The sequence below is a fragment of the Rhinatrema bivittatum genome, chromosome 6 (genome assembly GCF_901001135.1).
Source record: "Rhinatrema bivittatum chromosome 6, aRhiBiv1.1, whole genome shotgun sequence".
In the NCBI taxonomy this organism is placed as follows: domain Eukaryota; kingdom Metazoa; phylum Chordata; class Amphibia; order Gymnophiona; family Rhinatrematidae; genus Rhinatrema; species Rhinatrema bivittatum.
The window spans coordinates 296302247-296326281 of NC_042620.1; the positions used below are offsets into that span (position 1 = coordinate 296302247).

Sequence of the window (24035 nt, forward strand, 5' to 3'; positions counted from 1 at the left end):
ACACACATCCTTGGGTAGTTGTTAGTGAGGGCGTGTGGCCCAATAAAGGCTGGTTATAACTGAACTGGAAACCTCAACGAAGAGAGGGAACCACCAGACCAAATAAATAAATAAATACCATCAACTAGAGCGGGCGAGGTCAACTCCAATCCTCAAAAGCCACAAAACAGGCTTGATTTTCAGGATACCCACAATGAATATGCATGAGATAAATGTGCATGCACTGCCGCCATTGTATGCAAATATCTCATGCATATTCATTATGGATGTCCAGAAAAGCTGGCCTGCTTGAGGCTCTTGAGGGCTAGAGCTGGCCATCCCTGACCTAGAGGGCAGCTGTTGTGAACACAGCTGTCTGAATGGTGTGCCCTGTGCTGCAGCTACTTACTGACTGGTAGCTCGGGTTGCAGACGCTTTCTGAATGGATGCACCCAGCACAAGTACCTGCACAGGCCTGAATTTAGATTATAGACAACATAGGCAATTGCCTAGGGTGCCAAATACAAGTGCAACTGTGCCAAGGGGCACTGCTGTTGGCACTTTGGAGGGGAGTGGAGATAGAGGGACTTCACCCACTAAATGATCTCCAGGGTCTCCCATCCCCTCGTTCTCCAATCCTGCCTATAGGTGCCCAAACCCTAAATCCAGCCCTGTACATGCAAATAAAGCACACACCAGCACTGCTCAGTCACTCGGTTCACACCTAACTAGCAGGATCCCAAAACATTTAAAGCTAGCAGGAAATGCTGCTTTAGCCCCATGACATTTTCTTTCAGTACCATTTTTTCAAATGTTAAAATGTCCTTCACCCTTTTTTCTTCTTTTTGGTAAATTAAACACACAGATGTTTGGTATAGAAGGGGTTCTGACACTGCAGTCCATTGCTAACATAAAATATATTATTAGAAACAGCAGCAAGAATAAAGGAATCATCAAAATGCAAACACACTTTTTTTTTTTGTTGCATAAATATAAAAGAAACCAACAGCATTTAGGGAGAATTCTCCACTGGGGAAGTGTTGCATGTCACGCAGATTTCCACAATGTTGCTAACCAACAGTAACCTCATTTCTGTGAGATTTCAGCCGAGTCCTGCTTTTTGAGCTCCTGTTCCATTGCATTCTGGCTCTTGTCACCCATGCTAAGGCAGAACAGATGCAAACATCTGGAAGCTCTTAAGAGGGATAATGTGTAGTGAGGAACTAGGGACATGTCAATCTCCCACAGGCACTGGAATGGGGAAGCCTTTTTAAAGGAGGAAACTGGGGAAATAGTTAATATTCTGGAGTAAGTGGGAGAGTCCCCCACCTAACCAGGGAAGGATGGGCGATGCCACTGCAAAAGCAGCATTGAAAAGGGGGGCCAGACGGCAATGGCAGGGAAGACCCAAAGCCCAGACCAGACTGAAATCTGAGACCAGCAAGACCGGGTCACAATCCCAAGGGACAGCTGCTATTTAAAGCCCATTTTGGAAAATCTCCCTAACGCTAAGGGGAGGCAAGGGGGAGGGGAACAGCCATCTAATTGTCCCCCCCCTTCACACGGGGAACGTGTGCGTCAGCAGGGCAAAGCTGGAACCTCCCAGGGGAAACAGGCCAACCAAGCAAAAAGGAGACAAGAGATGGGAAAATCAATAGCACAACCCAAACGCTCCAGCGTGGAGGGGATTTGAGAAAAATGGATTGTCTGACCTTCAAAGTCATTTTTTTCTTTCTTTTTTTTTTTGTAGCACCCGTACAATAAAACTGTACCATTTACAATAATAATAATTAAAAAAAAAAAATCTCAGTTCCAAAAAGAAGTTAAAGTGTCACCATATTTACTTTTTAAACATATTGTTAAGTCTTCTGACAAAAGGGGGTTTCCTCGCTCCTTTCGGTAGCTGGCTCACTCATTCTCTCTCTCTCGCTGCTTTAAAAATAGTATTTCTTATAAAAGTAAGAAGTAGGGAAGGAGGGGGCGATGAGGCACGAGCCCTCCCCTTCACCCTGCCTCTCCCAGCAATCAGTGCTCCCCGGCTTCCTCCCCCCACCACAGGAGCTCCCCTGGCGACTGATGAACTCCTGCTGGTTTGTAAAGGTAGCTTGGGCTCTTCCGTCCGTCTGTCTGTCTGAGACAGCACACGCAGCCCAAGAGAGGTTCCGGGAACCCCGGTTTCAGGCCAAGAGCCACAATCCCTTGCCTGGAGCGGGCTGCCATCAACAGACACTTTGTCCTCGGCAGGACGTTTAGCAACGCCCCCATCTCCATCCCCTTGCTCCTCTTTTGATGCTCAATGGTCCTGCTGTACAGAGAGGTTTTTCTTTTCCGGGCTGGAAGCTTGCCTTTGCTCCACCCAAACCCAGCCGGCACAGCTCTCACCCTCCATGGCAGAAGGAGAGAGAGAGAGCGAGCACTGGAAGACCCCTGCAGCGGCTCGGCTTCCCATCTGCAGGATGCCCCAGCACCAGCAGAAGGGTTCCTTGTGTCTACAGCCGTTTTTGCCGTGCCTGCTCTGCATTTGCTTTGGAGAAGGCTGGGACAGTCGGCTAGGCTTGCTCCTGTACAACGACAAGCAGCTGGAATTTTCCCCCTCTGGGAGCACAACTCTCTCTCCATCACCTGGAAGGAGGAACTGGGGGGGGGGGGGGGGTGTGCTGGGTAAGGAGAGCCAGGATCACCACTGTGCTTCTGTTTTCCTGAGACTCGCTAGGCAACCAGGAGGCACTCAAATAATTATCAGGCAGATGCGGTGGGAAAGGAAGATGGAGCTCTGACAAGGCCAGAGGGGGAGGGGGGATTTGGTTTTGGGTGGGAGGGTGACAGAAAGGGAGAGAGGGAGAGAGCAAGCAGCACATTTCCCCCCTGTATGGTAACTCCCAGCTTTGGCCAGCACCATCCCACCTCTTGAAGAGGATCCAACCCAAACTTGTGAGACCCTGCAAGAAGTCAACATATCCTGTCAGCACAAGAGTACAGGTGTAGGTCAGGGAAGGGGGCACCTGCCTTCCCCTCAATGTCTCTGCTACTTTGCTCCTCCTCCTTCTCCTCTTCCTCCATTTAGAAGTTCAGACAAAATTTAACTCTTTTATAGGACACTTCCAGGAGAGTTAAAGACAAGATGCAGTGGTGGATTCCTCAGGCCTCACATGCACAGCTGCCTGTACCACAAGGTCCCTCAGATGACCTCCCATGTAGAGTGTGAGTGTGTGTGTGTGTGTGTGTGTCTCTTATCTCTTCATTTCTTCTTCACCAGTCAAGAACAACTCTGTGTGACAGGGTGGAGAAAGAACTAAAGTAAGCAAAAAGACTCCAGCCACCACAGCTGGCGTGTGTAAGGCTGCCTCCCATCGGTCCACGTTATTGCCTGATGATGGAGTCAGACGCAGCGGGTGCCAACCTGAAGCTTCGCTCCCCCCCGTCAGCTACTGTCGGCCTGGAATTCCACATCTGAGCCCAGAAGCTTCAGCAGCTCCGCCTCATACCTCACCAGCTCCACAGTCTCCCCGCCCTCCTGGGGCCGCAGCTCGGGGTCCTCAAGCTGGGACAGCAGCTGGCTGCTGGACACCTGTCGGTAAAACTCTTTCCTGGACAGGCTGGCTATGTCAAACTGGGGGAAACGCGCCTGGAATATCCGGGAAGAAAGCTTCAGCCTCTTGAGGACATCAGAGAACAGGAACCAGTTACTTGGCCTGTGGAAATGGATCAGGAAAGAGTTATTGTTGTCGAAAACATGCCATAGAAATATCATAACAAAGTAGCTGCTGGCACATAAGGAGCACTGGAGCCACCTCATTTGTTCAGTTGTCCTGCCTACTGTGCCAGGGCAGACAACTCTCACCTCCCGGGCATTGTATCCTCTTGTCACCACCCTCATCATTGCTGATCTGAAATCCACCAATACAGCAATTCTTACCTGACAAGGCAACCCCAATGGATATTATTCACAGAAAATTAAAGAACTTCACGAAAATTAGGGATGGTAATGGTGACTAACTAGGTAGCTTGGACAACCACAAAAAAAAGGTGGAACCTAGGAGCAATAGGTTCACTGAATATCTGTGTTTCATTTCCAAGTTCTAAAACCTTCCCCTTTTCCTCCCTGGCTGACACTTTGCACGCAGGGGCAGGCTACGAACCGTCTCCCCATCGGCATTCTGACAAAAACGCGCTTCCCACACTGCCACACATTCAGGCCCTCAATTTCCTTCTTCCTCAAATCCGCCGCCTGCTCTGCGCTACTTCTCATTGCAGGGTTCCACATTCACAACTCCCCCACCTCTCACCACACACACCCATTCCTGCCCCAGATAACACAGAAAACGTAGGCTGCCAGAAAGCACGAGAGCTGAGGGAGTGGTTTGGCATGCTCAAACAGTAATGTGAAAGGAATCTAATGAATTGGGACCTCCCTTTTGATTAAAAAAAAAACAAAACACCCACATCTCCCAATTTCTGATAGCAAGGGAAGCATCTCAGCATGTTTGTATGTTAGAATTTGCACATGTTCGCTATGGAAGTATTTTCATTTGAAGGGAGAAAATACAAGCTCCCTTTTAGATTTAAAAAAAAAAGCAACAATCTGAGACATTAATTAGAACCCACTGTACTTTTACTGTATCCTCCTCCACTATTCTGCTATTGGTCGGTGTGCCTCAAGGCTCTGTCCTGGGCCGCATTCTCTCGTCTACCAACACTTCCTCTCTCAGCGCTCCAATCTCCTCCCATGGCTTTCAATACCACTTTATGCTGATGACTCCCAGATCTATCTCTCTACACCACAAATTTCACCACAGATCCAGTCCTAAACTTCAGCTTCATTGTCTGAAATTGCTGTCTGGATGTTCCACCACCATAGCCTGCTAAACTCGCATCTCCAGCTCCTTCTTGAAGATCACCAAAGCCAAGAAAGACTGGGATCCAGGAGGTGTGACCAGATCCTCTATGGAAACAAGAGGAGGATCAGTTGTGGACATGAGGGCCGGTGGAAGACTGGTGCTCCTCACTACTGGATCACTTTGGGAACCTCGCAGCCAAGGTTGGTGCATCCCCATGCCCGGCACAGTGCATCGATGGGGACTGATGCCAATGCTTCTTCAGCTTCCCTCAATGCTTAGCTCAGTCCTTCCCCAGTGCAGAGGTTGACGATGACAAATGTCTTTGACCTGGAATAGCTGGGTGATGGCCCATCTCTGGAGATCCTGGAAGCTACTGGCTTCAACAAAACCGATGGCCCCTCCAATTTCAATGGCTAGAAATCCCTCCATGTGATGTCTCTGATGCTAATGTCCATGGATTGGTCTTCCAGAGCCTGAAGTGTTGATCCATCTTCCAAACCAGACCCAGAGTCCTTTTGGGGTCATTTGAGCATACTTGTGGCAACCCTGGACATCATGCAATGCCTCCAGGCAGAGAACACATCATGGGGATCCATGATAGACATAGTCCTCCCGCACTGAAGGCGTCGCTAGAACCCCACAGATGACAGTGTCGCAAAATAAAAGGGACAGGATATCAAAATCGATGGTGGCCCATCGATGGCTGGCTGGCACAGAGTGCACCACTGCTCCAGGGACAGACTACAAAATGAAACATACCAAAACATCAAAACCCCTGTCTAAATAAGATAGAGGGACCCCGTGTCAATTCATGTGATCCTGACGATACACCTTTTAGTGAAAAAACCACCAAGAAAAATATCCAGAAAAGGAGAACATATTTGAGACTCACTTCTACCATGAAACACTGGGTTCCATGGAAAAGAAAAGTCTGAAGGGACCCTTCATGGCTGCATGGTATAATGCATGCCTGAGCAAGCTCAGAGAGGCTCAGTCAAAGTTCCAGAAATTTTGACATAATTTTTCCGTGCCAGGCTCCATCGGATGATGTCACCCATGTGTGAGGACTGCCATCCTGCTTGCCCTTGGAGAACCTCTCTTCTCAAGTCATTGCATTTGTTTTACCTACGAATGTATTTATTTACTTATGAATGTATTCGCTCTGCAGCTCATTACACCTTTCTTCTCTCCTCCTTGTGAACTCCGTCCATCGAGTAAGTCACTCTTATCTATGCCCTTCTCCTCTACTGCCAACTCCTGTCTCCGTGCTTACCTCCTTGCTGTGCTGTATGCCTGCAAAGGTTTTCCAGAGTCAGTGTGTCATGCTCTCTCTCTGGCCATATTCAAGTCCAGTTTTAAAAATTCAACTTTTTCAAGCTGCTTTTAACCACTTTTTTTTTTTTTTTTACAATAAATACACTTTCCATATTCTCGTTTGTCTTGTATGGTTGCCTTGACTTAGACTGTAAGCTACATGGGGCAGAGTCAGTCTCTTATGTGAACCTGTATAGCAGGAAGCGATACTTTAGAAATGATAAATGGTAGTAGTAGTAGTAGTAGTAGTAGTAGTAGCAGCAGCAGCACCACCACCACCCTCTAATTTTTGTGAGGTTGTCAGTACAGAGAACCTACCAGAACAAGGTAAACTGAAGCCCTGTTTATAGCTCATGTGTCAAGACCCTCTTTGTTTCACAGTGCCCTCTCTTCGGCTCTTCCATCACGTCACCAATGCCACAAAACCTCTGAATTCTCGTTCCACTCTTGGTACTCCATGGGTTACTTTGCACAACTGGCTGACTTTTTAAGATGGTAAATCGTTGACTTTTTTTTCATGTTTTCCTTGCATTTAATGAGTTTCTAATTGGGGATCAAAACCACAAAGCACTTGAAACATTGTATACTTCATTCCACACTGAGCTGGATGTGGCCTACCTAACCCAGGCCCAGCACTGCAGGGCTCGGTTTCAGAGGATGTTTCCCCCTTGGCCCTCTGCCAGCTGGAAGTATCTCGTACAATGGTTGTGGAGTGGCGGGAACAGGTAATGTAAATACAAAGAAAAATAAATCGCATGGTAAAACAAACTCCCAGTCCACTTCAGGATTCATGAATTTGAACAGAGCAGAAATGGAAGCAGCACCATAAGCAGTGTCATGGGAGCTCATAATGGGTTTCATGAGGATGAATCCATTACTGGAACATGACAAAATAACAACAATAATAACAGTAAAAAGATTTATTACACGCTTTGCCACAAATGGTGTCCAGAGCGTGGTATAACAATAGCACAGCATCCAACGCCATAACCACATCAAAGATACAATACATAAAATACAATCATAAAACAAATCCTAAAATTCATATAAACAAACTATGAAAACCGCTCCAACACAAATTGTTACAATAACCAAATGCTACAATTAAGTGAGAAATTACCCAAAGTAAGGGGAAAATAATCTCCCCATACAAATCTCAAACCAGAATTCAGCCGAGCTGACCTTAATCCGAAACCCAGACTGAAAACGCACCGAAATGAAGTAAGTGATCACATTTGTGCAAAACTGCCAAAAACCTGACTGCTGTGCGTGTCGAGTTGTCTTCTCTTAATCCCTCTCCTCCCCTCCCCTCCGTGGAACGGCCCATAAACACCGGGCTTTATGTGCAAACCCCCTGACCCAGCTTCCAGCCTCGTACTCGGCTGTGCCTGAAATTTAAACCCGGTCTGTCCATACCATCAAGATCCTAATTTAACCCTTCTTCCCCCTGTCTTTTAATTAGCATTACCTGCTCTCAGGCTCCTTTCAGCAGAAAGATAGGAAAGCAGACAGCAGGAGTAAAAGGCAGCCACGTGCACATAGGTAACAAACCAAAATAAGGATGGACAGTCTTCCCACTCCATACGTGCATCCCTCCAGAAGGGGGGGGGGCCCTGTTTGCATATGGAGGACCCCCTTGGACAATCTCACATACTTCTGGTTCCTTACAAGTAAGCGCTCTAGAGACACGCTACTCACCCGCAAGAGACCGAAACCTGGATGTTATAGGAGGGCAGGAAAGGTTTGTCTGAGAACTCAAACAGAAAGCCATCTGATTCAGGGATCCCTTCCTCTGAGCTCTCGGGGGGGTTTAGGAATAAGTCACCACCGATCTCTTCCTTCCCCTCTGAAACATAAAAAGAGAACATTTGTTTCCTTTCCTTTCTTTACTGTGATACTGGGTTAGATCGCATGGCCTCCATGCCTCAGACTGTGGCTAGCAGCAGGGGCTTACAAGGCACAGCTCGGGTGGGCCATTCCCTGCCACCCTCTCTCAGTTTCTGGAAGTCATATCTTAGGCATGGAAGTGACATCGGCAAATGGTACATTTAATAGCTTCTGACTGACCTATCTAATATCTACTGCTAGGTGGGTGCAGGTACAGCTAGAGCAAATCCAAAGAGTCACCATTAATAGGACAGTGTCGGCCTGGGAGATCTAAAAGGGCTCTACAGAAATTGTTAGGAGTCCAGTGCTGTTAAACATTTTGAACAACAATTAGGACTAGGGCAGTAGTGGCCAACTCTGGTCTTCAAGAGCCACAAACAGGCCAGGTTTTCAGGCTATCTGCAATAAATATGCAGGCGATGGATCTGCATACCATGCAAGCAGTACATGCAAATTTGTCTCATGCATATTCATTGTGCACAGTCTAAAAACCTGGCCTGTTTGTGGCTCTCGAGGACCAGAGTTGACCATCCTTGGACCAGGGCAGTGGTTTCCAAAGCTGTCCTTGGGGAGCCTCAACTAGTTGGGTTTTCAGGATATCCACAATCAAAGTCGATGAGATAAATTTGCACAGAACAAAGGCAGTGCATGCAAATTTCTCATATGCATATTCATAATGGCTATCCCCCAAACCCAACTGGCTAGGGGGTCTCCAGGCCTGGTTTGGGAATCACTGGACAGGGGTACACTTATAAAACATATGGATGACACCAAGTTGGGAAGAGTTGCAACTACCCTGAAGAAAAGGATTCAAATTTTACGGAATTTTGACATTTTGAAGAAAATGATCAGTAAACAAATAAAATAAAATACAAAAATGACAAATAAAGTAATTTTCCTATTCCATTTAACACTGCTAAGGCTCCTCCTGGAGTACTGGGTTCAGTTTTGGGCTCCATTCTTCAGGAAGCACGTGGAGAAACTCAAGAAAGTTCAGAGGAGAGCAGGTCCACATCCCTCAGCAAATACAACTGTTAAGAAGCTAAGGTAATAGGGCTACAAGGACAGCAGAAGAGAGTTGGGTTTGTTGTATCTGGAAAACAGGATGCGGGGCGACTTGATGGCAGTCTTCCAATACAAGGTGATGTTATGAGGGTGGAATTGAGGGAGACCCTGTGGCTAGCCAAGCAGCACTACCCTAGAGGGGTGCTTTATACGAGGGTAATTTTACATTGCACACGCAGCCTTTACAGAGTGTTTTCAAAGCAAACTCGTGCATGCAAGTCTGCTTTGAAAATTCTCAGGTAACTGGCTGAGTATGCACACAAATTACCTTGCACGGTTACCTCTGGTGACTTGTGCAGGAAAACTTGCACAGACTCCGCCTCTCGGATCGCCTCTCCTCTGCACGTCTTTAAACCTGGTTCCCTGTACGTACCTGGATCAGTCCAGACAGTGGGTTATGTCCCCAATCCAGCAGATGGAGTCAGAAGATAAGATGTTAGGGTGTGCTACTCTTCCAGTCTGTGGCCTGTACCGCAGTTTCTTTAACAATAGCTATAATAATCTTCTTATGGTAACAGACAGCACCGAATGCAATCCACCTTGCTCGGGGGAGGCTCGGCTGTAGAACGGTCTGGTTACTCAGAATCTTACGTGTCTGGGCCTTTTGGCCAACATGCATTTGATTTTTCAAGATAACCAGCCTCACTGAAGTAAGTAAGGCAAGAAGATGAAAGGAGTAAAGAAAAAGTGTTCTTCTAATCACAAGTGACATGGGGGTGCCGAGGCTGGCCTGGGGGAGGTATCTGGCTGTGTCTCGGCTGCTTCCCTGAAGGAAAGGTGCTAGGCGGTCACGCTGTGCTCTGGAGCGCGTTAAGGGAAGAGGCAGAGTCTTTCACAGCATCACCAGTATGAGACCCAAGGTACGTTTAAGGCCAGCAGCTTTCCCTCGGGGCCCTCAAGCCTCTCAGACAGGGCTCCTGGGATATAATCTGGCACGGCCCGTGAGCGCCTCGGATCTAGAGGGAACACTTCAGCTTCCATGACAGGGTGCAGCAGAAAGCGGCGGGGGGAATCCAGGGGAACTCACCAAATATAGCGCTGCTGTAGAAATCCCAGGATGTGCGAGGGTCCCCTTCAGAACGCCCTCGGAGGTCAGAGAGGTAATCTGGCAGCATTGGGAAGGGATGGGGGCACAGAGAGAGGAATACAGAGAACGGGGAATTGAAACGAGAGGGGATAAAAGGGAAAGAAGCAAACGTTACTACTGAACATCAGACTCCTCAGAAAATAAACTAGCCAGATGCAGCAGGCACTAGCCCAAGTGCTTACCACTCAGAAAGCCCCTCATCACATTGCTGCTGGCTAGCTTCATGGCTGTGTGTCCTGAGTATGTGGCTAATGTGGGGTCGGCACCGTAAGAGAGCAGAAGCCACACTGTCTCCAGGTTGTCATTCACCACGGCATCGTGGATGGGTCTGGTCATCCCAGAGAAACAGACAGGAAGGAAAAAGCTTATGTCAGTGGTTTTGAGGACATCATGTTCAAGACCGGTTCAGAACTATCCTGAGCCTCGGCGCGGGCCTCCTTCCTGGGAGGCGTGGAAGGCTACGGCACCCTTGTGGGGGTGTCTGCAGGCTCTGTGAGACAGGAGAGGGAGAAGCTGCTGCATTGCCGGGCCCCAGTCTGCTCAATGCAAATCCTGCCTATTCGTGCCCAGCCAACGGCAGCCAGGGGCTGGAACTCACTGAAATCCATGGACTTAGCTAGAGGGAAACACACAGAGAAGCCTCTGGGGTGCCTTCTCAGTACCTCTGTCCCAAGGATGATCCCACGGGTGCTATCTGGTGCTGCGGAGGATCACCAGCTTTATGAATAAGAAAGTTATTTTTTATCCACTGAGGAAGCAGGCCTTTCCCAAGTAGCAGATTCTGCCATTACTTTCCGCTGAAAGCAGATGTAAAACAGATTCTCCCTTTCCTCCTAAACACGAGAGACCTGCAGGACCACCTACTGCCAGGGCAGCTGGTTTTCTCTGGTCTCTGGGTTGTGGCAGCCCAAGAGCCCTACGCCAATCTCAAAGGCACGGTCTCCATCGAAGAGTTCGCTGCAATGCCAGCAAGCGCCCTTTCCCTTTGCCTTCCCCCTGCCCCCTAACCTTGGTTCCTCGAGCTTCGCTGGCTCAGGATCCGAGCACACGAGAGCTCCTTGCCTTGTTCACGCTCCCCACTTCCCCACCGGGAAGGCCTTCACCCTGCTCACCTTGTGCCGTCCTGGGCACTGCAGTTCACGTTTGCTCCGTGCTCCAGCAGGATCTGCAGGATGTCTGTCCATCCTCGGGAGCAGGCCTCATGCAGGGCCGTGTAGCCAGCGTTGTCCCTGTGATTCACGTCCCCCAGGTCTCGCTGCAGGCAATACAACACCACATCCTAGAGGCAAACACACCCGTGCGGGAAGAGGTGACTGAAAGCTCAGCAACGGGTGCTGGGCTTTCATTCCACAGCTTTTCAAACAAGATCCTCCATGCCCACAAGCACTGTGCCCCAGCTGCTCCTCTTCCCTTTCTGTGTTCCAAGGGAACAGAACTGACCAAGAGAAGCTGGCGAAGCTTAACCCCCATGAGCAGGCAGGTGCCACTCACACACACACACACACACACACACAGTGCACATAGGTTCACTTAGGTCTCTAACTGCCTTTCAGATTTCTGTAAATTGGGTTTAAATGCCCAAATTTCCAGTACATTACAGGCTTCCACACAGCATCTGATAGGCTGGGGCCCCAAAACACCCTCCAAATGCCAGCAGTAAAAGCTGCTGCAGAGGAAAACTCTTCACCGGCCTCCCCACATACTGAAAGGCACTTCCGTGGGTAAAACAGTGTTTGACACGTGGAAAGGGGCTCTCAAAATTCTCTAACAGAGCGACCAAGTTCTGTAGTCCAAGGAAAAAAAAAAAAACATGAGCTTCACTATGCTATTTTAGACCTCAAAAAATATTCCTGAAGAGTGCGTATAATTACAAGGAAAAGACCTCAGAAAGGCTGCTGCCTAGTACCATTGCTCATAGAAACCTCCGTTATATTTTGGGCTTCACAAAGCGGATCGGGTGGACATTTTTATTTTGATACCCAGTTCTTTCCGGCATCAAGGCGCCTCTGTGACAGCAAAGTGCACCAGCGCAAATGCAGGGCATTTCTTTTAACGCACGGGACATTTCTACAACGGAGTTCTTTAAAGAAAAGATTGCTAGTCTTTTTATTTTTATTTTTTTACGCACTCTTTAAAGTACATTTTTTTGAAATTTAAAATAGGATAGTGAAGTTCACTCTTTGCAAACTGCCTTACCCTCTCTGCATAGAAAAGCGGGCGCATCGTGCCGGGACGAGTATTTTCCGCGCACAGAGGAGCTTATCCTGAGGGGGGGTGGAATCAGGAAGGGGGTTTACTGCTTGTGCGTGTAATTCTGCTGGAACAAAACGGCAGGTGCACATCTCGGTGGGCGCGCCTTCCAATCCCATTTTTCAAACGGGAACCTTTATCTGCAGACTTGCCACTTCCAAAGTTGTTCTCTTAAGGGCTGACGTTTCCCGGTTTTATGTGCATGAAGTGTTTTGAAAATGAACTGGGGGGGCTCTGAGTGCGTATGTTATGCGCAAAACCCGATTTCACGTACGCATTCACCCACAGTTGCAGTAGGAATTTTTCGGGGGGGGGGGGTGGGTGGGCAGGGGAGAGGATTTACGTGCATGCTTTGGATTTTCGAAAGCATGTGCGTACGTCCTCGTGCGTACCCCAGTGGATTAGCGGACTTGTGCGCGCAAGCTGAATTCTGCAGGTAAATAGGGCCTGCAGGCTTTAGCTCTGGGAGGGTGACTATAAAATTACTGTCTTTCTGCATGGAAACGACTCTTCTGAATCTGACCCAGGCTCATATTTCTACGCACACTGTGAAGGGGAGTGGACTTGGAATTTACATGCAGACTTTGTAATTTCAGGAAGCAGGCGTGTAAGCTCCTCTGCACAATTTTACGGCCCGCTCGGAGCAGATGTATCGCCGTGTGAGGTAATTTGTGGGCGGACCCGGTCCATAACCTGATTGCCAAAGTACACCTGAGCGCAAGGGTTCACTCTGCAAATACTCGATAAAGCTTGCATGCAATTTTCTAGTGGCTCAAATTTTCAAAGCCGACTTGTTGCAGATGTGCAGGTTGTCCTACTATGTACCCATGCAGAAAGTTACACCTGCTCCCAAGCCGCTGCGACTGTGTGTGGATGTTTCTGCGTGGACTTTTGAAACTTAAAAAAAAAAAAAAGCGTGCACGTAAATGCCTTCTCCGCCTCTGGTTACTGCGGTTTGTCCGCGAAATGGGGTTCCGTGCCTACTTTGACACGCACAGCCCCCTAATTGACTTTCAAAGCGCCACTTACGTGCATAACCCAGGGCTTTGTGTGTGTGTGTGAGTCACGACTTCTCTCCAGCTATCGTTTTGCTTGCAAGTATTGCTTACTCAACACACAGCCTGCAAAATGTTACAAAAAATGTTCTTATTAAAAAAAAAAAAAAAAGACTCTTTTAAGAGGGCTACTAAATGGACTGTGCCTTATAAAGGTATTCTCTCTACCCAGCCACATTCCTTGGGCTCGCCCTGCTGGCCTAAACCGATGGCCTGGGCCCCCCCAGGGTCTGATCCAGAGCCAGTGTTGAGCTGCTGCAGAAAATCCTGGATTTCTGCCGCTAGCACCGCGTCCTAACTGGTGGCTGTGATGTCACGCAGGAAATCCGTGTCGTCTGCCTCCGTCTGCTGGGATGGTGTAGCGGGACGAGATGGAATTTGGATTTAGCGGGCTAACCCTGTACTCCTTTTCCACTTACAAACTAAGACTCGGGCAAATATTTCACAAGTTCGTATCAAGTAGCTAAAACCAAGGGGAAAAATCTTTTGACTAAGGGGCAAGAGAAGATGAGGAATTCCCAGTACAGACAGGTGTAAAGACACAGGCATGGTGTTTGCCAGAGTTTGGAACTACACTAGCGCCTCATTTTAACACATTTATAAAAAGCGCACTTGTTATGCAGAGGGAGGCCTATTTTCTTGTCTTTTTTTTCTGCCTGGCAACTTTTATTGCTGCTTATTACTGGGCTTTGAGCTATGGCTGCCTTTCAATTGCTCTCAGCCATCATTCACGGCGAGCAGGACTCTTTCCTGTGTTATGTCTCACTCACACACACACACACACACACGTCCTTGCCCGAGAGGCACAGACTGCGGTTCCCTATGGCGCCTGGTGTCAGTATGCTCCACAGCAGCCCAGAGGTGTTGCTCCTCCCTCCTTCCCTCCCTCTCAGGGGCTGCGGATGGAAGAGACAGTGTAATAAACCCTAAGGCCGTTCTCTGCCAGCTGCCTCTTTCTCACCTTGTAGCCGAGGCGGGCAGCGCGCTGGAGGAGTGTCTCGCCGGCGTTTTTGTTCACAATCAGTCTCCGAGCCTCTGGGGGGATGTGCTGAGCAGGAGTGTCCGGGGAGCTGAATGCACTAGTCCGCCTCCCTTTGCAGGGAGGCCACGTGTCCCGGGCCTTCCTGGGGGACGGAGATTTCAGAGCACGGCTCTTGGGTGACTGACCCCACCGCAGTGCCTTTCCCTGGACAAGCAACAACAAAAAAAAAAGTCATTTGTTTATGTAGGAATGGGGGCAGGGGAGGAAGGCAGAGAGAAGTTAGGAACAGTGCTACGGTAAGCTCAAAGGAACAACACCACACGCAAGAGCAGAGGTAAACCTCAAAGCCCACGTACACTCCCTCGTCCAGGGAAAGGGAAGCCCGCAAGAGGGAAATCTAGAACTTAAACCAAATTCAACCGACACACAAATCAACCAATTACAGCAGGTGCCGCATGCTGTGAGCAATTCTTGTTGCTTTGAATGACTTTGCACTCCGGCCTTCTCACGGGGCGGACTCGCGGGATCCTTTAATGGGGGCAGCTCAGGCCTTTTCTGCTTAAACATGCTCCCTGCCTGGGCAGCCGAGCCCCTCAACAAAGGCTTCATTTAAAAGTGGTTTCAAACTGCAATGAAGATCCAACTCTTTGTGGTACCACACCCACAGGAAAAGGGCCACCTCTGCATATTTAGATGGAGACCAATGATCGAGGCCATTTCCGGGAGGGAAAAACCATGCTCTATCCACGGACATGGGCTTTGCGGTGCTCGCTCTGGGGGGGGGGGGAAGCAGAAGCACGGTGCCCTGGTACCTGCCTGCTGTGGAGGGGACCCCCGCCAAGGGAATTAGATCGGGGGGGGGGGGGGGGGGGGGGGAGCAACGCCAGGCATAGGTTTGGGATTTCCAAAACGACGGGCCTTATTCTGCCTGAGGGAAAAAGTACCCAAGGGGAAAAAAAAAAAAAAGGTGCAAATCCCGTCCCCCCCACAACCATTCCCTATGGCCATAAGGAAAGCAAAACGGTGTCGTTTGTGCTTTCTATTATTGCTGCTCACGGTTCACTGCCCAGGTGGTGTAACAAATGACATAACAGGTACCAGGGACTCCCTGCCGTGGAGAGTCAACGAGGGAACTAAAGTGACTTGCCCGAGGGCGCAGGGAGTCGCAGTGGCAGGAGGAAGATTTGAACCCAGCCCATTATTCTAAGCCACACCCTCTCCCTAATATTTCTCCTGTTTGCACAAATTCCTGCCTCCACTTCACTGCATGGCCAAACCTGGGAAATCCCCATGGTTTGAACAGGCGCTTTGGGGCACAGGCTGGCGGCGAGGCGGTCCTTTCAAAGCGCTCCGTGGGGAGGGGTCGCGCCAGCTCTCCGGTTCAGCGTGCACGTGTGGAAGAGGCCTCTTCCTTCCCTACCAGCGCTGCAGCCGTTGCGTTTTAACGCTTGGAGAGTGTGGGGGAGAGGGGAGGGACTGAAAGAGAAAAAAAGGGCACAGAGAAAAGGGGAAGGAGGAGAAAAGGTGGAAGGGATGGAGGAGAGAAGTACAGAGAGGCATCAGAATTCAGCCACGGGCAGAGAGAGGAAGGGGAGCAGGACAGAGGGACAGGGGGGTTATATGGGGGGGGGGGGAGAGAAAGACAGAGGGGGGGGAAAGGAGTGGGCACTGAGGGGCAGAACATGGTAAGGAGAGGGAAAGACAGAAGGGCAAAAAGAGGAGAAGAAAGAAGAGAGGGGCACCAGGGAGGACAGAAAGACAGAGAGGAAGAGGAGAGGGCACAGTGGAGGAGGAGGAGCAGAGAGAAGAGATGGAGAGCGTTACAGTTGGAGAAGGGCACAGAGAGAGGAAGTCGGAGCCTTGCACCGAGGATGGAGGAAGAAGAACACAAGCGGGGGACAAAGGCGAGAGGGTGGCAAGGGGAGAGAAGAGGAGGAGATGCAGGGCACTGGTGTTTTCTAGGACACTTCACGGTGCCAGAAATTAATGTGCCAGCGCGCAGTGCGAACAGGGCAATTTCCGTCTGGCACTATCAAGAATACAGGAGAATGTGGGGAATTCCCCACCCCCCAACCCCAAAATCCTCAACGTTCCCAGTAATGCGAGCCTCACACCTGAACCGGAATAAGAGAAACGAGGTCAATATTCGGGGAGTGATCTTCGCACAGAAATCAGCTGGCAAGGATGCACCTCGGACTCACCAATTCTCAAAGCGGACTTAGGTCAGCAAGGCTGCCCGAAAATCCCCCCGGCAAACCTCTGCACACACAATTACACCTGCTGTTTGCAGTTAGCCGGATCCCTTCTCCCGTACACTCAGTGGGATAAAGTTATCCAGCTACCTGTAGCCGGATAATAAAAACCTAACAAGCTATGCTGGAACATAGCTGCTTAAGTTTCTGTTGTCCGGCCTTGTGTTATCAGGGGGGGGGGCTCAAGACAATCTGCTGCCTGAGACCAGGGATAGGATGGCGCCCACCCCCATCAGGGTGAAGGAGCCAGGAGAGGGGTCCCCCCCCTGGAGTCTGCCCTTTCACTGATTTCAAATGCTGGGGAAGCAGGGGTCAGGGCTCCCGGAGGAGTGGCAGATAAGTGTCAGTGATCACATTGCTAGGGACCTGGGAAGGCGTTCTCTCAGGGCGCCCTAGGCAAACCTTACAATCCCTGCGCCTCCACCCCCAAAACACACACACACACAATTTAAAATGACGCATTTATTTAAAAATATCATAGTAACCAATTCCCCAACCCAAAAAGAGAGATTTTACATGAAAAAGGCCATTCAAAGCACACTCTTCTGAGATAAAAATATCACAACGTCGATTATGTTTACAGACACAGCTGTGGTGCCAACCAGAAAACCCTGCAAAAAAATACACTTGGAACCCATATGGAATTAGGCCTACTGTACAGCATTTTGGATGTAGGCTAGGCCCTCAGATAGCCATGAGAAAACTAAATTACAATTACAATATAGTAAATCTTCCATACCAAAACAGCTCTAAATGCCAGCACTCAAACAGTAACAACCCTACCTATGAACACCAATACATCTCCTATTAGGAAAACAGAACAAGCCAGGCTACTATAGATCCCTACCCAGAAACTACATGCTAGCAGAATACCTCACCTCAGTCACATTGCTAAATAGACTAAACAGACTATAAAATACATACAGAAACAGGCAGACAAAAACTGAAGTGGAAATCGCAACAATGCAAAGGTGAAACAGTGCAACAGGGGAAAAAAAGAAACATCACTATTCGTCATTAAGCATCAAATACACTCAAAAATATATAAAACATCAGCTATACCAATGAAAAGAATAAATATGTCAAATCAGCTGTCGAATACAAAAAATATAAAACATTTACCAAACACCAATAAAATATTTCAAAACAGAAGATACAACAAATAAAGCATCCAATTATTTAAAACTAATAGAGAACTTTTGATTTCCAGCCACCCCTTAGATTGTCCTAAATTACTGGGGGGAGGACAAGGGTGCACAAACATTTTCCTCTTTCTCACACACACACTATCACACATGTTCATTCTCTTTCACACACACACACTAACACGTGTTCATATTCACGCACAGTCCCTCACACACACATGCTCATTCATTGACTTTCTCCCCTCATACACACGCGCAAGCTCTCACACACTCAGTGGCTCTCTCTCCCTGTCCCCCACATACACACTTAGTGCCTCTTGCTCCTTTACACACACACACATATATACACAGGACTCTCTCACGCTCAGTGACTCTCTTCCCCTCACATACACAAGCACTATCTCCTGCTCAGTGTTTCTCTTTCACACTGTGGCTCTATCTGCCTCACACACACACACACACACACACACTCAGTGGCTCCATCTTCCTCACATTCAGTGGTTCTCTCCCTCACACACACCCACACACACACTCACAGGCACTCTCACACTCAATGGCTCTCTCTTTCTCTCAAAAGACCTACATTCAAGGTCTCCCACTCTCTTATGGACCTTATTTGCAGCTGCCCCATCAAGTTTCTTCTTTTTTTTTGGCTAGCGTGGCCTCCCTGAAGATGCACTGCCGGGGGTGGGAGCCGCCTCACTAAAGATGCAGCACTGGAGAGGTCGGGCCATGTCAGTAACGATTTGCCGGGGAGGGTATCACATCAGTACACATTTACTGTTTATTAAAATTTCTTAAAATCGCCAGTTGTGCAAAAGGAATCCAATAAGAAGATAACCAGAGTTTCTGTGCTAAGTGCCTTATGGAAACAAAACTGAAAGGGGTCAAAGAGACCATGATCATATAAAAAGTCATTCAACTGTTTGGAGAACAATAAATTCCAAAATCTTTGCCTCAAAACAGAGGAAACTGGTCTGTAGTTGGAAAGTTCAGAGCAATCTAAACCAAGTTTATTTATTTATTTATTTGTAGAGTTTTATATACCGTTATTCGGTAGAGCCATCATAACGGTTTACAAAATATGCAATTAGCATACAAAATATGCAATTAGCATACAATCAAATGGAGTTAACATGGTAGTTGGGAACAGTAGAGTATTGTGAACAGTAAACATTTTTTCTTAGTAGTTGAATAACAGAATAGTGAGGAGAACTGGGCAGACGATCTTTGCTAAAAAAGGCTCAACTAATGGCTTGAGAAGTCTAAAACTCGAAGGGTTACAAACATTCAAGGGCGAGAAGTAACTATTCACTTTGGAGATGGCTATAGAGACCTCAAGAGTAGAGACAGGATCAAAAGAAGACCATAAAGATAGATGGTCTACTGAACTAGTTAGGTACCATGGAGGTACTGAGGCAAAAAGAACAGAGTTTGTGACCTTCTCTCTAAAAAGGTTATAAAGTGTCACAACTAGGGCCTGACAAACGGGCCGATACAGTACAGTGCGTTCCGGTGGAGCGCTCTGTTAGCCCGGGTTTGGACACGCGTTTTCGACGCGCTAGCTTTACCGTTTATACAGTAAGGGATAATAGCGCATCAAAAACGCACGTCCAACATGCTAATGCATGTTGATGGCCCTATTAGTTATTCCCGCGCGATTCAGAAAGTAAAATGTGTAGCCAAGCCACACATTTTACTTTCAGAAATTAACGCCTACACAAAGGCAGGCGTTAATTTCTGCAGTCACCGGGGAAGTGTACAGAAAAGCAAAAAAAACTGCTTTTCTGTACACCCTCCAAATTAATATCTTAGCGATATTAAGTCGGAGGCCCCAAAATAAAAAAAAAAAAAAAAATTTACATCGGCCGACAGCCTGCGGCCCACGGGTCGGAAGAGGGACGCTCAATTATGCTGGTGACCGTTTTCTCAACCCGTAGCTGTCAGCGGGCTCGAGAACTGACGCCGGCAAAATTGAGCGTCGGCTGTCAAACCCGCTGACAGCCGACGCTCCTGCCAAAAAGGAGGCGCTAGGGACGCGCTAGTATCCCTAGCACCTCTTTTTACCGCGGGCCCTCATTTACATGCGGGCGATACTAAATCGCACGCATAGGAGAGTGGCCTGTGCGCGCGTTGGAGAGTGGGCGCTCGCCCGCTGTCCCGCACTTTTTTCTGTATCGGCCGGATAGGTTGCTAAGAGGGGGATAGGCACTAGTTAACTTCTGAACCAAACAAAGCAAATGTTTTAAATTATTACCTACACTATAAATTTGTTTAGAGAAAAATTCCTTTTTAACCTGTAAAATGTTATTCTTATATGCAACTAAATAAGAATGATAAATGGTAAGACCGTTAAGAGTATGATTAAGTAGTTTCCAATCCTTTCCAGGCAGCGCAACTGCCGTCACTCAGATTTTAATTCAGGGGTGAGCCAAATAGCGCAAGGATTGTACAGAGATTTTACTTGTTTCAATGGGCTACCGTACCCGCAACTTTTAGAAATGCTGGCTGTCCAGACTGTTAAAGCATCGACCACATTTGATGAATTGAAATTAACTCTTTACCAAGTTCTCAGCAAAGCGTTCTGAATCAATAAAACCCCTTTTAAAGCGGGGAGGAATATGATTGGCGGACTTGAGTAGAGAGGGACTAGTTAACTTAAAAGAAATCAAATAATGGTCCTGGAGAGAGAGTTAAATCATACACAAACATCAGAGCACTAGAGTTAAAACAAAATAAAACAAAACAAGATCTAAAATGTGTCCATTATTATGCCTTGGGGAACTCACAAGTTGATGCCACCCAAGTAAAGTCATAGAGTCCAGAAACTGCTTGCAAAAAAAAAACAAGAGTGGGAGAGATAAACATGAACATTGAAATCACCAAGTACAATCATGTTATTTAAGTTTGCTTTAGACAAAATTTGTTGAAAAAAAAAAGTAGAAAAATCAGACTGTAACAAACTAGGAGGGCAAATATGTTAGACAAATGCTCAGAGTATCAGAAAATAAGACAAGACAGGCAGCTAAGATTTTCATATTCATCTTCCATGACCTTTTACACAAGCTTGCGATATATAAGTATAACCAGGTGGACACAACTGGCTAAGCAAAATTTGGCCAGAGTTTAACAGCCAAGATTCAGAAATGCAAAATAAATCAGGTAACGTGGAAAAAAATATCAAATAAGACAGAAAACCTGCTTACAAACAGACTGAGCAGACGAGCATAACCGAAACGTTAGGGATCACTGGTTTGGGCACAATAAGCAGGCTATCTGGGGAAGGAGGAGAAGTAGAGCAGGTTATGGGAATCTCTTCAGATTCCAACGCCAGCAATGAGAAAGCTCGCCAGATCACCCCTGGCCTCTGATAAAGGAAAATTGGTTCTTACATGCTAATTTTCGTTCCTGTAGTACCAAGGATCAGTCCAGACTGCTGGGTTGTGTCTCCCTTTCAGCAGGTGGAGTCAGAGAAAAAAGTTCAAGGCACCCTATGATAACCCAGTGTGCCACCTGCGATCCTCCAGTATATTGAATAACAAAGCAGAAATTATGGAAGTAGAACAATCAATGACTAGATCAAGACGCAAAAAACTATAAACAGGAAAAATAACACGGAGAGAATAAAAAATTGGCATTCTTCAGAGTCTCCTAAACCTTGTAGAGAAAGAGATACAAAAAGCAAATCAGTGGACTCTCCGGAAAGAGTATCTGGGTGGGCATCTGGACTGATCCTTGGTACTGCAGGAACAAAAATTAGCAGGTAAGAACCAATTTTCCTTTCCCTGTATGTACCAGGATACATCTTGGGTACCAGGATACAGCTTGGGTACATCCCAGACTGCTGGGATGTACCCAAGCTGCCCTATATGGGGTGGGATCCGGACAGTCCCGCCCGCAGCACACTGCTGCCGAAGGATTCGACGTCCGGAGCCCTAACATCTAAACGATAATGCTTAGCAAAAGTGTGCAAAGACTTTCAAGTCGCCGCTCTGCAAATCTCCTGCGGCGAAACACATTGGCTCTCAGCCCAGGAAGCCACCTGAGACCGAATCGAATGAGCCTTCAGACCATCAGGAACTGGCCGGCCATGACAAATGTATGCCGAAGCGATGGTTTCCTTCAGCCATCGCGCAATGGTAGCCTTGGAAGCCTGACATCCCTTCTTAGGACCGCTCCATAAGACAAAAAGGTGGTCTGAGAGACGAAAGGCATTAGTCACTTCCAAGTTTTGCAGGAGCACCCAGCGTACATCAAGCCTCCGTAAGTCTCTAGCCTGAGGAGAAGACCGATCTAAATCTGGAAACGCCGGCAGCTCTACCGACTGGTTGAGATGAAATGTGGAAACCACCTTTGGCAGAAAGGAGGGAACTGTCCGCAGTGAAATCCCCAAATCCGAGATGCGCAAGAATGGTTCCCAGCAGGACAAGGCCTGAATTTCCAATATATGCCTAGCGGAACAGACCGCCACAAGGAATACCGTCTTGGGGGTTAAATCCTTCAAGGTAGCACGCTTAGGAGGTTCAAAAGGAGGGTCGCATAGCCCACGAAGAACCAAATTCAAACTCCACAACGGACAGAGTGCTCGAATTGGCGGATTCAAATGTTTGGCCCCCTTCAAAAAACGAGCCACATCTGGATGTGCTGCAAGAGATGTACCATCAACCGTACCACGCAAACAGCCCAATGCTGCTACCTGAACATGGAGCAAACTGTAAGCGAGTCCCTTCTTTAAACCTTCCTGCAAGAATGCCAAAATGTTAACTACAGTGGCTCGGCGTGGAGACACGTTCAATCCGCTGCACCAAGTATCGAAGACCTTCCATACTCGAACATAAGTAATAGAGGTAGAGGTTTTTCTCGAGCGGAGCAGAGTGGTAATAACCGCCTCCGGGTATCCCTTCTTTCTCAGCTGCCGCCTCTCATAAGCCAAGCCGCTAGACAAAAGCGAGCTGCATGATCGAAAAATACCGGACCCTGTCGAAGCAGGTTGGGAAGATGGCTGAGATGCAAGGGGCCGTCGACCGCTAGGTTGATGAGGTCTGCAACCACGGTCTCCGTGGCCACTCCAGAGCCAAGAGAATCACGGGACCCCTGTGTGACTCTATCCATTGCAAGACCTTTCCCACTAGTGGTCACGGAGGAAACACAGAGGAGCACGTCGTGGGGCCACGGGAGGACCAGGGCATCTACCCCTTCCGCCCCGTGCTCCCTCCATCGACTGAAAAAACGAATCGCCTTCGCATTCATGCGTGTAGCCATCAGGTCTAGCCGGGGTGTCCCCCAGCGACGAGTGAGGAGCCTCATTGCCTCCCCGGACAGCTCCCACTCTCCGGGGTCGAGCTGCTGGCGGCTGAGAAAGTCTGCTTGAACGTTGTCCACTCCGGCTATGTGAGAGGCCGCTAAACAAACCAGATGATGTTCTGCTCAGACCATCAGCCTGTCTGCCTCTGTGGCAACCGGACGACTCTTCGTACCGCCTTGCCTGTTGTACGCCACCGTCGTCGCATTGTCGGAGAGAACGCTTACTGACCGATGCTGAACCAATGGGAGAAAACTGTGTAACGCCAGATGAACCGCTCTTGTCACCAAGCGATTGATGGACCACTTGAACTGCTGGGGTGTCCACTGTCCCTGAGCCGATTGTGACTGGCAGACCGCTCCTTATCCGAAAAGACTGGCATCCGTCGTCACAATTATCCACTGTGGATTTTTGAGATCCATTCCCTTCTGTAAGTGATCGGGAACTAACCACCATTCGAGACTGGACCGGACTGGCTCCATGAGGGGCAGAGGCAGATGGAACTCCTCCGACTTGGGGTCCCAACGGGAAAGCAATGCTCTCTGTAAAGGTCGCAGATGTGCAAACGCCCAGGGGACTACCTCCAGAGTAGATGCCATAGAACCATGGGTAATGGGAGAGCCATAAGGCGGCACACTTGAGACATCAACTTGAGCATTCTTCCTGTGGGAGAAAAACTTTGCCCACAGCCGTGTTGAAACGGGCGCCCAGGAACTGCAAAACCTGGGATGATACCAATTGACTCTTTTCGAAGTTGACTACCCAACCGAGGGCCTGAAGACGATGTAAGACCTCCTAATCGCCACCTTGCAAAGAGTTTCCGACTTCGCCCGGATGAGCCAGTTGTCCAAATAGGGATGAACCAGAATACCTTCTTGT

The 24035-nt window shown here is 48.3% G+C and overlaps 1 protein-coding gene across 4 annotated transcripts in view; it reads right to left on the reverse strand.

Annotated features, from left to right (window-relative positions):
- Positions 1 to 877: 877 nt before the first annotated feature.
- Positions 878 to 24035, reverse strand: part of BCORL1 (BCL6 corepressor like 1) — a 68400-nt gene continuing 45242 nt past the window's right edge. For all 4 annotated transcript variants that reach the window (XM_029607408.1, XM_029607406.1, XM_029607407.1 and 1 more), the window contains 6 exons: positions 14437 to 14661; positions 11283 to 11449; positions 10353 to 10498; positions 10111 to 10188; positions 7830 to 7977; positions 878 to 3671 (listed from right to left, as the gene is read on the reverse strand). In XM_029607408.1, the coding sequence (XP_029463268.1) occupies positions 3401 to 3671; positions 7830 to 7977; positions 10111 to 10188; positions 10353 to 10498; positions 11283 to 11449; positions 14437 to 14661 (1035 nt within the window). In that variant the 3' untranslated portion in view covers positions 878 to 3400. The remainder of the gene's footprint in view (positions 3672 to 7829; positions 7978 to 10110; positions 10189 to 10352; positions 10499 to 11282; positions 11450 to 14436; positions 14662 to 24035) is intronic.